This window comes from Saccostrea cucullata, unplaced genomic scaffold (genome assembly GCF_032062105.1).
Source record: "Saccostrea cucullata isolate Sc308-1 unplaced genomic scaffold, CSIRO_AGI_Scuc_v1 ctg1951, whole genome shotgun sequence".
NCBI lineage: Eukaryota > Metazoa > Mollusca > Bivalvia > Ostreida > Ostreidae > Saccostrea > Saccostrea cuccullata.
In genome coordinates, this window is record NW_026924737.1 from 135,715 (window position 1) to 152,464 (window position 16,750).

Below are 16,750 nucleotides of genomic sequence, written 5' to 3' on the forward strand. Positions count from 1 at the left end.
ATTTAAATCGGAGCGGACTAGTGAAACGTAATTTTATTGTTTTATGGAGGTTATTCAATTAGTTAAACTTTTTGATCACCCCTGAAAAGAAACATGCTTGTTATTTTGTCCTTTGAGCGAAATGGAAGTGACGTAATTTGCATTGACAAACAAGTTGATGAGACAAGGATATCTACAGTCTCGTTTGAAGTCATCTTTTCGCAAGTTTTGTTTTTGTTTTTTGTTTTTTTTTGTTTGTTTTTTTTTTTTGTCGATACAATGCTTTTGTGAGGAAATACACCTCAATCACTGAGTCAAATGCTGATTGACATTTTTCATACTTATTGTTAGTTAATTCTTTACACATTGAATTATAATTATCTACAGATTTTTCCGTTTTTTTTCCAAAAATAGCTTTCGACCAAGTAAGGCCTTCCCATATGGAAAGTTTGAATTATGTCCCTATGAGAAAGATGAATGCACGGATGAATTCCATGCAATGATAACTTTTATTTTCACTTTTTAGGAGGTACAGTAAGATGAGGAACGATGACGGACACCAATAGGTTACGTACTGACCGACTCAGTACAGCGTAGTGTGTATTCTTTTGTTTTATTAATATAATCAGTAATTGAGGCGCATTTGAGATTATTTTCTACTTAACAACAGCCGTTCCTCTTTCTTTCAATTCAACAAAAAGACATGTTTAATCAATAGCAGCCTTATATATCTAGGAGCTTTCTAAAACCAAAGGCTTATCATCAATATTCAGCACTTGAAAATCCATAACTTTTTCCCGAACGGAAGGCATGGAAAAAATGAATCTAGCGGAAGAAATGAAAACAGATTATCCACTTAAAAATCTATAACACTTTTTCCAAAGAATAGAAATAAAAAGGGAAGAAATTCGGGAGTGATTTTTGTCTTGTTTCTGATTAAAAACAAAAACACGTGTTCAAAATGTATTTGTTTAAATATCGTTAATATAGACATAAAAACATTCTGATTGAACAACGCACAAGTACTCAGAAGTTGATTATTAAAAAGATGCTTGAGTTTCTACGTTTTTCTAAACCAGGTTTTACAACACTCTATTGGAATTCTCATGGGTACTTATTACGTCCCGTTATTAGCAAAACAATTTTTGTATTCATATGAAGCAGAATTTGTCAAAAGTTTTATACGTGAAAAGAAGAAAACATTTGCAGTGGCTTTCAACTCGACATATAGATATATCGTGCGACGAATTGTCAATTAACAATGGTTATTTGCATTCTTATGACGATACGATATAACCTAATGAGCTTGAAATAGAAGATACCACAGAATTGGACACATCTATGTCATATTTACTTTTTATTTTACTTGAAAAGGAGTTATAAATGGTAATCTAACAACCAAATTTTATGACACAAGTTGCTGAAACGACTTTCACTTTTCACAAAGTCATCCTTTCGTAAGTTCTAAGGTTGATACAAGACCCTGTCAGCATATACTAGTACAATTCATCATTAAGTTAAATGCTGACTGACGTTTTTCATACTAAATATTAGGCCTTTATACAAAATAAATTTCTACACAAGGTAAATTATTGACACAAGTTGCTGAAACAAGAATATCACCTGTACAAAGTCATCCTTTAAGTTCTCAGGTCGATACAAGACCCTGTCAGCATATACCAGTACAATTCATCATTAAGTTAAATGCTGACTGACGTTTTTCATACTAAATATTAGGCCTTTATACAAAATAAATTGTCGACCAATTTTTCCGTTATTTCCCGATCATAACAAGAAGCACAAGGTAGGTGTGACTAGATGAAACATTCAAAGTAAATTTGCTTATATGTCATATATTTAGGTGATAAAAGCATATTTTTCTCCTCATCACAATTGGCACCTGATTCCACCTCTGATGTGTTGCTCTGCTCAAAATTATAATTAATAGAACAATGAATTAAGTTATATTCCGAAATTTTATTGTTTTATGGACTTTTGAATATGATTTTTCAAACAAATAATGTTAAACGCTATCTCCATATATGGTATTTCATTTTTAAAAAGGATTTAAAAGATCATACATGAATCTGCCTTTCACTCTCGTAATTGTATAATTTTGGATAGCAACGGTAAACTTAGTTTGAAATCTAGCAAGGACTTTTGGAGGCTTGTGGGCGTATGGAAATATATCTCCTTTTCTGCAAATTACAATTATTGAGGAAAATAGAATTAAGTTTATATTTTCTGACAATTAAAGACTAAAAGAAATTTTTCGGAAGTTCCTTAAATCAAGTTTTAAAATACAGTGTATCTAAAATAAATTTGATTTTCTGGAAAAACTACAATCTTATTAACTTTTTCAAGCTTCCAATTATTTTTCAGCAAAAAAATCTTTTGAAACAGAAGAAGGCGTCAAATGATTGGTAACATTAATGTTTTATTCTTAATGTCAAGTAAAAAGATAATGACCTTGACCTGACCTTGCTTCTGAAATAAAACGGTCAAATTTGATCAAACTGCTACCTGTGATAATGTCGTTTTAAATCGACCTGCAAAAATTTCAAAGATAATTAATAAAAACAAGAAATAAGACAAGAATCCCTACTTACGACGTTTTTGCAGCTACAAACTATCATTCTAGTACTGCTGTATAATTGTGAAGTACTAGTTCTCCACCGAGAGCAAATAATGCTTTTTTTTTTAATTTTCACTCTCTTGATTTACGTGGGATATGGACAAAATATTTATAGTCTTGATATTACTGTAGTTTTTTTAAGTGCTAAAACAGAATCCATTAATGAGAAACCATCTTTCTTTACCGTAACTTCGCTGTTATAGTAGCATAGTAGTATTTCTTCATAATAAAAAAAGGATCACTAGAAAAGTAGTATGAAGTGGTTACTGAATGAATACTAAAATCCAAATTAACTGTACCCTAGGGACAACTATACTCGCTTTTAAATCGTTCAAATAAACATTTCCTTTTTATCAATATATATTTTATTTGAAACATAAAACTATCATTTTCTCACATGCAACATTAATTTTAAAGCGCCGTTAGTTATTCATAACATAGTATCAGGACTTATGTGATATGGCCCAATATTAATACAGTGATTTATTTTCATTGATGTTAAACTTCGCACTCTCATCTGCCTTTTACGCAAAGGAGGAAGACTATAATCGAACAGGTTTTTGAGCTACTAATACGTTTAAATTGTTTGCTATTTAACGCCCCTCTCGAGATTTTTTCACTCATACACTTGTTTATGGAAAACTTATCATGAGAATGCCATAAACAATATATCTGGCACATAAAAATCATATATACAAACTACATATACTTATCTCCAATTTAAATAAGTCATTTTATTTTGATCAGTGACGAAAACGTGTAATTAGTAGCAAGTAATACCGGTATTTTGAATTAAAAACACGATGTGTATTTTCATTTTATTTAGATCAGAGATAAATAATGAAAGCATGAAATTATTAAATAAGATTTTAAATTTGAAAAAAAACACTATGGGTATTTTCCAGCGCAAATTGTCGGAAGTTTCGTTACTAAAAATGGGACCCTGTACTTCAAATAAAGTGTTTTTCAAGTGTTTGGCAGTCCCCATATCGGATAGCGATTTGACAAGGGACCTCCTCAGCGCATGCCAGTGGCCGTGCACCTATCAGCCAATCACAAGCCTTGGTAGAAACAGTTTCCGGTTAAAACTTAAACTATGATCAATGACGCCAAAATAAAAATTCACAACTTCGATTTAATTTCATATCATCAATTTACTAAAAGTTTAGCAATATTGTTTTATTAAAGTAATAATAATCATTCGACAAACGTGACAACCATAAACATTTTAATTATGTATTGAACTTCAAAGAAAACAGCAATACAACAAAGGAATAATGTACATGCAATAACCTGGAATTTTTTTTAATCCTCAGTGGATTCATTAATAAATTATGGAAAGTAATCAAGGATGCCATTAACAACTTAAAATACCAGTTTTACTTGATTATAACTTCATCATTACAATATGTAAAAATTGCCAATTTATAATTCGATCAATTTGGCAAATATATTATATATTTACATTATAATATGTAAATATACATTCTAAAAGTATATAAGAATATAATGTACTTACTTATAGTCCCCCCAAAACTCTTTAATTTCAATAAATTGCATTACACATTCTAGTCCATGTATTAGCTCAAACTTTGAACCCTGGAGTCTTAAAAACAGCAACATCAAACTTAATTTCCAAGGGAATTTCAATCTGAAGAAATAGCTGTTGCATGTAAGCACTCAATGAATTCGTAGAACTGAACAATAGATTTGTTTTCAATTGTATACGTATACACAAAAATAAACGTATGATTCCTATATAAAATCGAATTCATAAACCAACATCATATATGGCACATTGCAAAAATTGGACAGAAAAATTGATGAACGAGGAGTGTATTGTAAGGGAGCAAACAGAAAACTTCTATCGAGTAATTTTGTTTGCAAAGAATTAAGATATTAACCAGTACTCGATCAGCGAAATTGCACTTTAAAATGTCATGGATACTAGTCTAGTAACTAGACGCAGAAAAAATATAATCTAAATCAAATACAGTATGATATAAGTACATCATATGTATAGACTTGAAAATTAGGTAATGATTTAATGAAATTAATAAATATAAATGAACCCTAGTAAAAATCCTAACGAATGACAATGATCTTTTAAAAAAAAAAAAATAGCATTCATTAGTAGTGATATAAAATGTAAATATAACTTGTACTTCTTGTGTGTGCATTTCTTATATTTTTCCTATCTTTCAACAGGTTATTGGGAGTGAATAGGATACAATAAAAAAAAAATATTTGGCTTCTTCAATTTGATTTGAAATCAACGTTGTGATAAATCTATCAATACATCAATCAATGTCATGTAATACAAACACTTATCAGATCAAGATGCATGTATCAAACGCCACACGCCATCTTTGTCTGATCTTGAGAACAAAATATGTGCACAATGCCGAAGCCCTCAAGTTATCGCATCTTAAATCAAACATATGTATAAACATTACATAAATTCTGCAATTGGGTGAGACCCATGGACTGTCAGAGTTTTCAAAGCACTTTTGTACAAGCATTAAAACCACATATGATTCAGCAACATAAACTGATAGAAACAAATTACAATTGCTTTCATTTCTTTTCAGTTGTAACAATCAACGGAGCTACCTTTCTCTCTCCCTTTTACATGTTCTAAAGACTCAATAACTGTAATGCGTTTCTTCTATTATTTGTTTCAAAAATCTGTAATTTGTTTATTCGTCGGACATGGGTATCTTTGTAAGGCACAACATCCTCAATAAATAAAAAAAGTTGTTCTTTTTTTAAATATAAACTTACAACATCTAATTCATTGAACATAATATTTAATAAAGCATGAACTTGGAATTGCAAAAATTGCAGAAAATTGATTCACAACGACGGAATACATTGAAGTATGTTCATTTGACAAATGTTTCCTCCTTTTATTCGGGTCATAACTTTCCGGAGGCCAGTGTAGCCCGCATGGAATATGGTAACTCATCCATTGCAAAATCCTGCTGGTTTCGAAGTAGCATTTGTTCTCTAAAGTAGGAAAAATTTATCAAATCAAAATAACCATCAAGTCTCAACCAGAAGTCTCTGTCGAGACTGTAGCTCTATACTGCTTTGTATATATAACAAAGGAAGAGAAAAGTAGAAATTGGAATTGAAACTTTGCAACAGCAATAAATATAACTAGGATCCTTGATTTAGTCTCTTTTCGTGGAAAAATTGCAATCACACTTAAACTGTAGGAATAAGAGCCTTTTAAATGAAATTTCACAGAAAATTTCGATCATTAATTACAAACATCGTTCATCAAAATAAAAAAAATCGATAAACAGAATTCTGTACACCTTAGTGTAGTGTACTTGTGTGTCAAGTTACATTGAAATCAGACCAAAACTGAAAGAAAAGTTGAGTTTTGAATGTATTTCAAAGAAATTTCTATTTTTAGTAACCACGGCAACCCCGTTCATCAAAAGTCGATAAAGAATTGTCTATCTTAGCATTTTGAAAGTATTTTTTAACAAGAGGCCCACGGGCCTTATAGGTCACATGAGTATCATTTATAACAACTTTCCAACAATTGAATTGGTTCGCGTTTTAAACCAAAGCCCACGAAATTCACAATTTTAAAAGATGCACCATTGCTTATCATAATTATGCATTTCACTTGCTTACTTTGGTTACTTAATATATACCCAAAGTAACAAAGATGATTTCCACTTTATAACCAGTTGTGCACCCAACCCCACAGGAAACACTGACCCTGGGGCCACAATTTCAAAATTTTGGAAATTTTATATAAATTTTATTTCATCATAAATGGCTGATTAATACCAAAGAGCAGATTTCAAAGCATTAATTTATTTTCAGACTATGTACCCCTCCCAAACCCTAAGTACCCCTGACCAAGGGGTCCTGAAATTAACCAGTTTGGAAGAGGCACCTTACATCATTATTAATATGATTTTTAGATAATTGGCATAATACCCAGGAGCAAAGGAAAAGTTTTTCAAAGAATAAATGCATTTTCACTATATAATCATTGAAGAGCCCATCTCTCACACCAAAATCCCTGACCCAAGAGCCCTGAAATTCACAAATCTGGAAGAGGCATCCAGACGCATCCTTCATCATCATAACTATGTACATAGTTCACTGGTATAAACCCAAGAGCAGAGGAGAAGATCTTAAAAGAATTAATTCATTTTCACTATATAATCAATAAAGCCCCTCCCTAACACCAGAACCCCTGTCCCTGGGGCCATGAAATTCACAATTCTGGAAGAGGCAGTCTTATTCAACAAACATACAGTGTATGTAACTATGTATTTGGTTAGTTTATTTCTTAAAACTTTTTAGGGTTTTGGCCCCACCCCTCAGACCCAAGGGGGGGGGGGGGGGGCAGGGACCATGAAATTCACAATTGTTGTTCCCCTTCACACAAAGATGCTTTATGTCAAAATTGATTGAAATTGGTTGAGTGGTTGAAGAGAAGCAGCTGAAAATGTTCAGATGTTAACGCACGACGACAGACGAAAACGGATAGCAATAACTCCTTTACTCAGGTGACCTAAAAATCTATTTAAGCAATCATGGCAACACTGTTCGTCGAAATCAAAAATTGATATACAGAATTACCAGGTGTGTACTTGTATCTTAATGTAGTCTACTCACAGGCACCTTAAGTGCGGATCCCCCCCCCTTCCAATGAAAAAAAAATATAAAAGCCTATACTGTACTTTCTCAACAATAAAAGATTTTCCCATCTATGATACCTATATGTCGTTCTATGAAAGCAGATTGTACTTTTTCTTACGTTTAGAGATTGGCCACGTACGGTATAATAAAGAAAATTTATTATAGCGTACGTGGCCAATCTCTAAACGTAACAAAAAGTACAATCTGCTTTCAATGGGAAAATCTTTTATTGTTGAGAAATTATAGGCTTTTATATTTTTTTTTTTCATTGGAGGGGGGTCCACACTTCAGCCTGTGGTCTACTTGTGTGCTAAGTTAAAATGAAATCAGACCAAAACTATACAAGAGGAATCGAATAGCATTTTTAAAAATTGTTTAAAGACAGAAAGGCAGACAGACGGACAACGGACACCTTACTATCACATAAGCTTTTCTGGTTCCTGACCAGTAGAGCTAAAAGACAATATCTTTAATATTTGTTCACTATATTTTACTTCAGAATGAGCGTACATGTATAAGAGTGATAATCGGCCATGCAGAGACTGTTCTAAGAACAGCTTCAGAATATTGAACTATGAAGTGTTTGGTTGGTTCTAAATTTCTTTAATTTCCCTATAAATGTATATGTACGTGGATATTCATTGGCATTCACTACAAGGGGGTAAGAGGAATAACTCCAAATTTAACTTGGACACTAATCTAGAAAAGCCATTCATGTAAAACACTAAATTATAGATTAAAATATTATTTGACCTTGAAGGTACATTTTAGCCTGAAATTCTTAAAATTTTGTTTCCAAATTTGGGCATATGGTTTCTTTTCAAATTACTTGTAATTATAATACTCTAAAGTCTAAATATATAACAAGAAAATAAAACATTGATCAATATATCCCTCATCTTTAAAATGAGTAAAACAATATAACAGCCCGTTATTAATTTTATTCAGTCTTTCGAGTGTCCTTGTAAGGGGGTTTGTCTGTCTGTGTGTTTGCAAGGGGTGGGGATGTTTACATCACTCATAGCAGAAGTAATCAATCAATCAAGAATATGGAATATTACAATGAGAATAAAATTAAAATTAAAAAAGTTTTTAAAAAAGCCAAGAAAACGTCAGATATTTCGGACTAGGAAATACCCCAGTATGAATGGGAAAACGTTATTTGAGCTATTTTTAAATAATGAACCCTATCATAAGTAAATAACTGACTCATATTTAACCGACGATTTGATTTAAATCCCAAAATCAATACATTAAACGCACAAGGTCACTTTGAAGAGTGGTGTAACTTTAGACAAGTTGTTACGTTTCAGATCAAGTCCTAACTAATTAGTGCAAAATTGTATTTTTTTTTTATTTGAAATACAGCGGAAAAGAATTTACAGTTACCATGAACATTTACTTTTTAAAAAAATATCTCGGACGTATAAGATTTATGTTTTACACATTTATCATCAGTGTAACTGGACTTGTGAGTTTTATCATGTATAAAAAAATATATGTAAAAGGTTTTAATCTATGCTTAAAAATAAAAAAAATGATAATTTTATCCAATAAAATATTACACAAGAACCATTTCAATATCCACAAAATATTTTTAGTGACGTGACGGAGTCGGTACGATTTCTTTATCCGGATCAGTACGGAATCGGTTTTCCCTATTAATCACAAAAAATACCAACATGGCGACTTTGCGTCCGTCACAACGGGCATAGACTGAATGTGTTTTTTGTGAAATAATACAGGTATAGAAGAACATTTTAACTGTAATATTACTTCTAATGAAGGAAATACTTTTTATGAATTTGAAATAAGAAGTTAACTTCACATGGAGTTAGCTTAGCTGCGCTTTACTACTTCTTTAAATGGCCGTTGTACAAGACAGTATTTATCATAGGCTTCAAATGATGAGCTCCGCTTTAGATAGCCGACCTACTAGTGCCTTAGCGAGGGGAGTACAAATTACAGAATTTAAGGAAACAAGAGTAAACCCAGATCCTGTAGTTTTAGAGGACAGTGATCTCTTATTAGAACAATATCTTTCCCCAGGCAAATTAAGACTCCTCACAGGAGTTGACAATTTAGAAGATATTCGTCGACTGGAACTTAAAGTTGATACAAAAGAAACAAGCTTGGGAAACTTTGGTTCCTTATTACCAAACCTCACTCAACTTAAACTGTCAAACAGCAACATCCCATGTATCCGAGACTTGGGCTCCAGTTTACGGAATGTCACAGTTTTATGGATGTCCAGATGTGGCCTAAACGAGTTGGATGGAATTTCATCTATGCTGAGTCTAAAAGAACTATATTTATCATATAATGAGATCTGTGATATAAGTGCTCTAAGCATGCTGGACTCTTTACAGATTTTAGATCTAGAAGGAAATAACATAGATGATACCCAACAAATTCATTACCTTGCTATGTGTTCAAATTTATCCAGTCTAACACTGGAAGGGAATCCTGTGTGTGTGTTACCTACACCAGACAGTTACGAGACAGATGATTATGACTACAGGTGGACAGTTAAGAAAATTATACCTCATCTCAGAATTTTAGATGAAGAACCATTAAATTCTGACCCATCTCCTTCAAAAAAGAAGAACATTTTCGATGATGACTGGGCATATTTGGAGGAATTACAGAAAGATGTAGGAATAGGAGGTTCAACAGAAAGTCTAGATTCTTCAGGTGAGTAACTTCTAGAGAAAATAAAAGTAGCTTTAAAAGTGTGTGTGACAAAGTCAGTTCATGATGTCACGTATCAGATTAAAATCCTGATTTCATTTCAATGCATTGAAGCTGTAAAATATTTGTAGAGGCAAGCCATACAGAAAGCACAGGACGACCTGGCACTGCCTCCCTTCGGCCGACCACTGGATACCGACCAGGTTCTGCTCTCCGACCTTCCTCTGGATTCCGACCTCTGACAGCATCACGGAGACCAGCAACAACTTCTGGAGGGAATGTAAGGCCACTCACCGCAGAAAAGCCCAACAAGGAAGAAAATGAGGAGAAAAATATAACAGAGGATGCCTCCAGTGAACTCACTATGGGAAAAGTTGTTTGTGGAAATCCATCCAAAGCTCTCTTCTCTCGCAGGAAAATAAATCCTGGTAGTGAACCCAAAACTGAATCAACAGGTCTAAAACTGTTCCCACAATTCCTACACAAGCCTGAGCACACCTATGACCCTGTTCCTGATGACGACAAGGAGAGGGCTGATATCGTGGCTGAACTAAAGGAATGGAAACAACATCACGAAAAAATCATGGAGAAGATCAAGATAGAAAAGGCTCCTCAGGTCGGCAGATTCATGTTCTAAATTTTGCTTTTTTTATCACTTTCATTGAAGCTATGATAAATTTGTTAGCAGAGGTTCATTACACATGTATTAATGTAATTGCTGAAGAAATTAGACTTCTAAGAATAAAAGAAAAACTGGAGTCCCAAAAGATTAAATGCTGCTTGAAATGACACATTTTTGATGCGAATTCTTTTCCAGTAAAATTTTCCTTCATTTGTTTAGGTGTTAGTAATTGATCACGATGATGCGGTGAGTGTATCCAGTGATGAGGAGATATCTGATGAAGAAGACACTGGGGACCTGGCATCTAGCTTCACTCCTCTGGACGACAGTGACCGACCAATTAGTGCTGACCGACCCTCCAGTAAAGGGGAATCTGTCACTTCAAGTCCATTACTGGGTACCTCATTTCTTGTTATTAGACTATTATCCTGCACATGTATCACAAAAGACTTTTTTAATTTTTTTAAAAATATGAATACATTACACACCACAAAAAGACAACATGAAAGTAGCATATGAACATTTTATTAATATATTTTAGGGAAATTTTTGTTGAACAAGTTGAATAAATGAGCATGTCCTGAGTGACGACTGGTAAAATGGTTTAAATGATCATTTTAAATTAAATAATAATTTAAATTGATTTAAGTTAATAAAATTTTAACAGTTATTTAAAAAAATTGTCAACCTTGTAAAAAAAATCAAGTCAAATTATTTTTATTCAATCATGAATAGATCTCCCACCACCCCCAACCCCACCTAAGATGTTGGGACAGATCCGTGAGCCTCCACCGAGAGAGTTCCAGGAGGGGATAATTGAGGTTCTAAAGATGGAGGGACTGACCACAGACAGCAAGAGGGAGGAGCCAGAGGAACCACCAGATACCCCCGAGAGCATCCAGTTAAAGTCGCGGCTGGAGAACCACGCCCTGAACCCCCACCGCCCCTGTCCACCCATCAAACCCCTGGGAAGGTCGTCTCCAGACGGCCCTATCATGCCCCGAGTCCCCCCTCCATCTGCCGTGGGTAGGAACCTGATGAGTAAAAGTATGACTGTCCCAGCAAAAAGAACTAGCCTACAAAGCCCCGAGTCGGGATCTCCAGTGATTGGACCGTCTGCCTCTGTGGATCGACCCGTGCTGCAAAATCGTCCCTTCACTGCTAGAGCTGTCCTGTCACAGGTCCGCAGACAGCTGCCTCAGGTTCCTACACTTCCTTCTAAACCAAGCTTTCCAAAGTGAAGGAGGAGTCCATTCAGCTTTAGGAAAAGAATATTTCGATGGAAAGCAAACTTGGTTCTGGTTTCTAAACTTATTGTCTTTCATTTGTTGAGCAGTGTTTTATAGACAGAGAGAACTGTATTCAAATTATTATAGTATGTTCAATTTGAAAGTCAACAGAAAGGATAAATGGGTCAAAGGTGTCTTTAGTGATGGTTAAACTCCAAAAGGGTAAAAATACTTAAATTTTATTTTTTCTTGACATATTGGGCACAGATAAGCAAAAGTTTCAACGAAAACAGTGTACATGTAAATCTCTGTCAAGTTGTTGATAAGATCTAGCAACACCTTAGTGTCAACCAAACGTAATTGTCCATAGAAATACAAAACCAAGGTCACTCACTGGTGATCTTTATTGCAGCAAGCAGATGCAAACCAAATTCATTCCATGTTACAGAGAAGGCCTTTTGCTTAATTTGCAGATTTATGTTTATATATCAGAATGATCAGTATTTACTATATTTTTCAGTCTAATTTTTAGATATTGTCATGGAAACTGTAGTGATCTTGTGTGAGAACTTTTTTTTTTTATTTACTGACTGATATTTACATCATTTTTTATATTTATCTTAATGCATCAAATTTCCTCAACAAAAGGGATGTACTCAAACCTATATATTACATCCCCTGTATCAGACCGTGGCTGAAGGTTTATTATTCATAATATATTTTCCATTCCAATATCTTTAAGAGTCCCAGAATTTATAAATTCCATCAACAAAAACAACAAGAGTAGATGCTAGAATCTTGACATGTGTACTTTGAAAAGAATTTTCTCTACCATGATTTCAATTGTTTAAGTTATTAAAATATATGTATGTAATTTGAACATCTGAGTAGAATGTAAAATTCATTTTGTATCAAAATGCTTGTCGCATGTTTTTTCAGGATCAAGATATGTCTGTGTGTTACGAATTATTTGCATTTAATTTATTGAGTTGAAAAGGCTTTTTGTTTTCAATGATTTTCTCTTTTTTTCACAATGCATATGTAGATTGTATTTTTTCACAATAAACAATGCTTATCATTTCATGTTTTTCTCTCAGCGAACTTAGAAAACAATTGTATCTGAAAAAACAATAAAAGACAAGCTGAGTCTTATGGAAATGTTGTTAATCCAGACACTTGTATTCTATAGCAAATTGTTTAAAATATTGCTTGTAAACAACTAAAACAAGCTTTATATTCATAAATTATTTCAAATAATTTTCATTCAGAAGGTGGAGTGTCTGGATTGATCATGTCTTGGATAATTAAGGCCCCACTCCACATACATAATGTCTTTCTAATGATTTTCTGAAAAAATCTTTTTCAATTAGGTTTACAGTAAACTGTTGTCTTTGTGAAAATTGTTTCTCATGGATCTTAGCTACACATTTTACCTAAAAGAATCTTGTCTAAAATATTTGAAACATTTTAGACTACAATATCTGAACACTGCACTGGAAGAGTAAGGAACTCAAAAACAATCCAGAGGTTAAAAAATATGTTAGTCTGAGGTTGGGATTTGAAGCTTATGGGTGGACTAGCTAATTGTCACCTACCAATGTCCATTGGGTCAGTCAGGGATTTTCCACACCATTTTGGGAATGGGGCCCAGGCCCTTACAATTGGGAATTTAACGACATTTTATCACTTTTTGGGAATTTTTATTGCATGATATTTTTCAAGAAATAAACACTTATAATTGATTTTTACATCATCATTCAGAACTATTATTTAGAGAATAGATTAATTATTATGAAGTTTTACTCAAGTTTCCTAAAATTTTGTTCATATCATTCAGATTTCAAACCTGACCATGTTTGTTTTACATGAATTTTGATCAAGTTTACTTTGTGGAGTTTTGTGCATTCAAAAATTGAACACATGCTGTTCATTTTTGGGAAAAATGGAAGAAATTTGCAATACGCAAGTTTCAAGATTATCTTCCTTGGTGCGCTCTTTCGTTGAGGAGGGGAGTTTTGTTGCCGCGTAAACAAACAGGTGGGACAGATATTTATTATTGGATATATCGCATCATCGATATACTGGTTTATCGTAACTAAATAATTGTAAGGATGCACTGTTCAACTCAAGAATAACCGAATTAAAGTAGTCATTTTTTAAAGCAAAACAAATCGGAACCAAAAAGAAAATTCAGTGGATGTGAGACTTTTCAGACGAGGGAAGAGATATATGGACCTCTGATAAATACGGTAAACATGAATCTGATCATTACATATATCGGCAATCTAAATGACACATTGATTTTTTACCTTATTATAACTTCAAAAAACCCACTAACCTTTTAAAGAGTGTTTGTACAATCAAGAAAGTCATTTACTTTTTATAAAGACCACGACGTTTATTTCGTTTTCAAGTATCCTATAATTGAAAGTAGATATGTAAATATATACAATTGAGCTTGATAAAATCATAAATGCATCACTGCTTAACATTTTTATCTTTCTATAACATTAGATAAATTTTAAAAGCCATAAACATCGTTCATTTATTTATGCACGTTTGTACATAAACAAACTGTCCCACCTCCATGCTGAAATCGATACTTTTTTGCGCCTCTATCGCAGGAGAGTTACAATCTCGAAACGCGCATATTGGGAATGGGGCCCATATTCGGCCCTACACAGGGTAGTGGAAAATCCCTGGTCAGTATTAATATTAAAGCAGAACGAAAAAAAAAAGAGGCCCATGGACCACATTGCCCAACTGAGCAATGTGGCTAGGATAAAAGCAGAAAACAGTTCAGTATTGAAAAGTAATGATGCTTAAATATTTCTTTGACTAATTGTGGCTTTTTTACCCTTTAAGTTTGAACTTACACTGTGGTCCCCCTACATCCCCAACACTGTCATAATTTGAACAAAATTTAAAGCTCCAGTCTGACAGCATTAATTTGATGGCATGATAGAAAAAGAGTCATGCATATGATATGATGAGTAAACAGGGTTATCAATCATTAAGGTTTGGTTTTATTGGCCAGTGGATTATTAATTTAATGTAGTCTAATGTATTTCATGAGTTTAGCAGTTCTTAGAAAATTGTATGTCTCAGGAAAATTTAAACCCCTGCAATCCAAATGAAATGGATAGTAAGATTATATCACCAGGAATCAATTTACTCAGTTTTCATATTTCAATGTCACTTTTATGGTTACAATTAAATTAACAAACACCTAGCAAATGATTGAAATTGTGGCTTACATGTACATTTTGTGTCTTTACTCTCACAAGTTTGACACTGTATGTGTTTCAATATCACATTTTTTAATAGCTATATATGATTAAGAAGTAGAGCAGTGCCCTATGTTTTTATCTAGAACCTTTAACTTCAGGCTATTTGTTTTCAGGACTAACCTTCTTTGTCGTATCATCTTTTTCTGTCTGTAGCAAATGGACACGATGACAAACACGAACACGGAGGGTACGATGATCCCCATCACGATCAGGGTCACCAGCACCGTGTGGTCCTTCCCGGTCAGCGGGTGGGGCGTTCTCTGGGCGGGCATCCAGGGGGTCGAGGTTTGAAGGGAATCTAGACATTTTTAAAAGAAAATGAGCTCAATTTATTTTTTAAAATTATATTTACAAAATACCTTATTATTCAAATATCATATCATGATCATGTTATCATTAAGTGTTTGACTATGATTTTTTTTTTTAATTTATAATTGAGAAGTATATCACTTTTATTATATCTTGCATCAGTGAATTTTTCTTTTCATTTTTTTTTTCCTGGGCAAAAGATTTGGTTATTTAAAAATTTTGAGAAGGACCAAGCAGGACCCTGTATATAAATAAAATTTGCTTGTGATTTCATAATTGTGTTTTCTTTTATCATTCTATGGTTTCTATGCTTTTGATCCAGTGTGGTGATGCACTTCTCAATGTCAAACTTAATCACTAGTCATGTTACATTATCCTTAATATAGAATTGTAATCAAGTTATCATTTTGTAATAATTGTTCATGCCCCCCGTGGGCCCTTGATTGGTGAATAAACATAATATATTTAAAAAAAAAAAAAAAAAAATATATAGGAAATCGCTGTCTTGATTTTGTAGTAAGAGAATATATAACATGTTACCTGTCAGGGGTTGTTTAAATCCATTTAGTTAGAATAATCTAACTGTGTCTTGGGACAGTCTTTCGAGGGAGTATTTACCTGTTAATTGTATTTCCCAGTACCAGTTGTGTTTCCGAGAGTGTATTTTCCTGTTAACGTTGTGCTTCTGTCAATGTATTTACCTTGTTTACTAACCTGGCATGCTTCTTAGGGTGTATTTACCTGCTGTGCTTCCGTGGGTGTAAACATGTATTTACCTGTCATGTTTCAGAGGGTGTATTTATGTACCTGTTGTAATGCCAGGTGTTGATGCTGTGCTGGAATCATTTGTGAAGATTCCTGTTGTCTGAGACACCACTTTGTTTAAAGCTGAAGAAAGGAATGAACTGACATTTGTTGTAGGCAGATTTTGCGTGGAACTCTCCAATGACCAAGGCTCTGTTGCAGAATCTGGCATCTTTGATTATTAGATGATGTTTTAAAAAGTGCCAGCCTCTGTATCTATCGTGTATGACCTTGACGATGTACGAAATGAGGTTTTTAAAATACCACAGATAAACAAATGTTAAATAAAAAAGCATTTAAAAATTCATCGAACATGGAAAATTTTACCTGTAGGTAAAATTAGCCTTTTTTAAAATCCGTTCTCTTGATTTGTTTACATCGCAGAGTTACCTTTCTTGGATCGATTACTATTTTTGTGGATTCCGATCTCGATGGAATAAAATTTATTTTTATGGTACAAATAACAATATTCATAATATTTATCCATATTTGTCATAAGTGTTGGTTGAAATCATTA

At 33.4% G+C, this 16,750-nt stretch overlaps 2 protein-coding genes across 2 annotated transcripts; one reads left to right on the top strand and one right to left on the bottom strand.

Moving 5' to 3' along the window:
• Window positions 1-3,729: 3,729 nt before the first annotated feature.
• LOC134267180 (uncharacterized) lies at window positions 3,730-16,633 on the bottom strand. The gene is made up of 4 exons (XM_062749398.1): window positions 16,561-16,633; window positions 16,237-16,463; window positions 15,241-15,418; window positions 3,730-5,623 (listed from the first exon to the last, which is right to left on the bottom strand). Exons 2-4 carry the CDS (start codon window positions 16,403-16,405, stop codon window positions 5,533-5,535), a joined length of 438 nt encoding a protein of 145 aa, XP_062605382.1. The 5' UTR covers window positions 16,406-16,463; window positions 16,561-16,633; the 3' UTR covers window positions 3,730-5,532.
• On the top strand, window positions 8,966-12,499 carry LOC134267179 (leucine-rich repeat-containing protein 56-like). Its single transcript, XM_062749397.1, has 4 exons — window positions 8,966-9,982; window positions 10,111-10,595; window positions 10,821-10,998; window positions 11,337-12,499. The coding sequence occupies exons 1-4, from the start codon at window positions 9,154-9,156 to the stop codon at window positions 11,840-11,842; spliced, it is 1,998 nt and encodes a 665-aa protein (XP_062605381.1). The 5' UTR covers window positions 8,966-9,153; the 3' UTR covers window positions 11,843-12,499.
• Window positions 16,634-16,750: the final 117 nt, after the last annotated feature.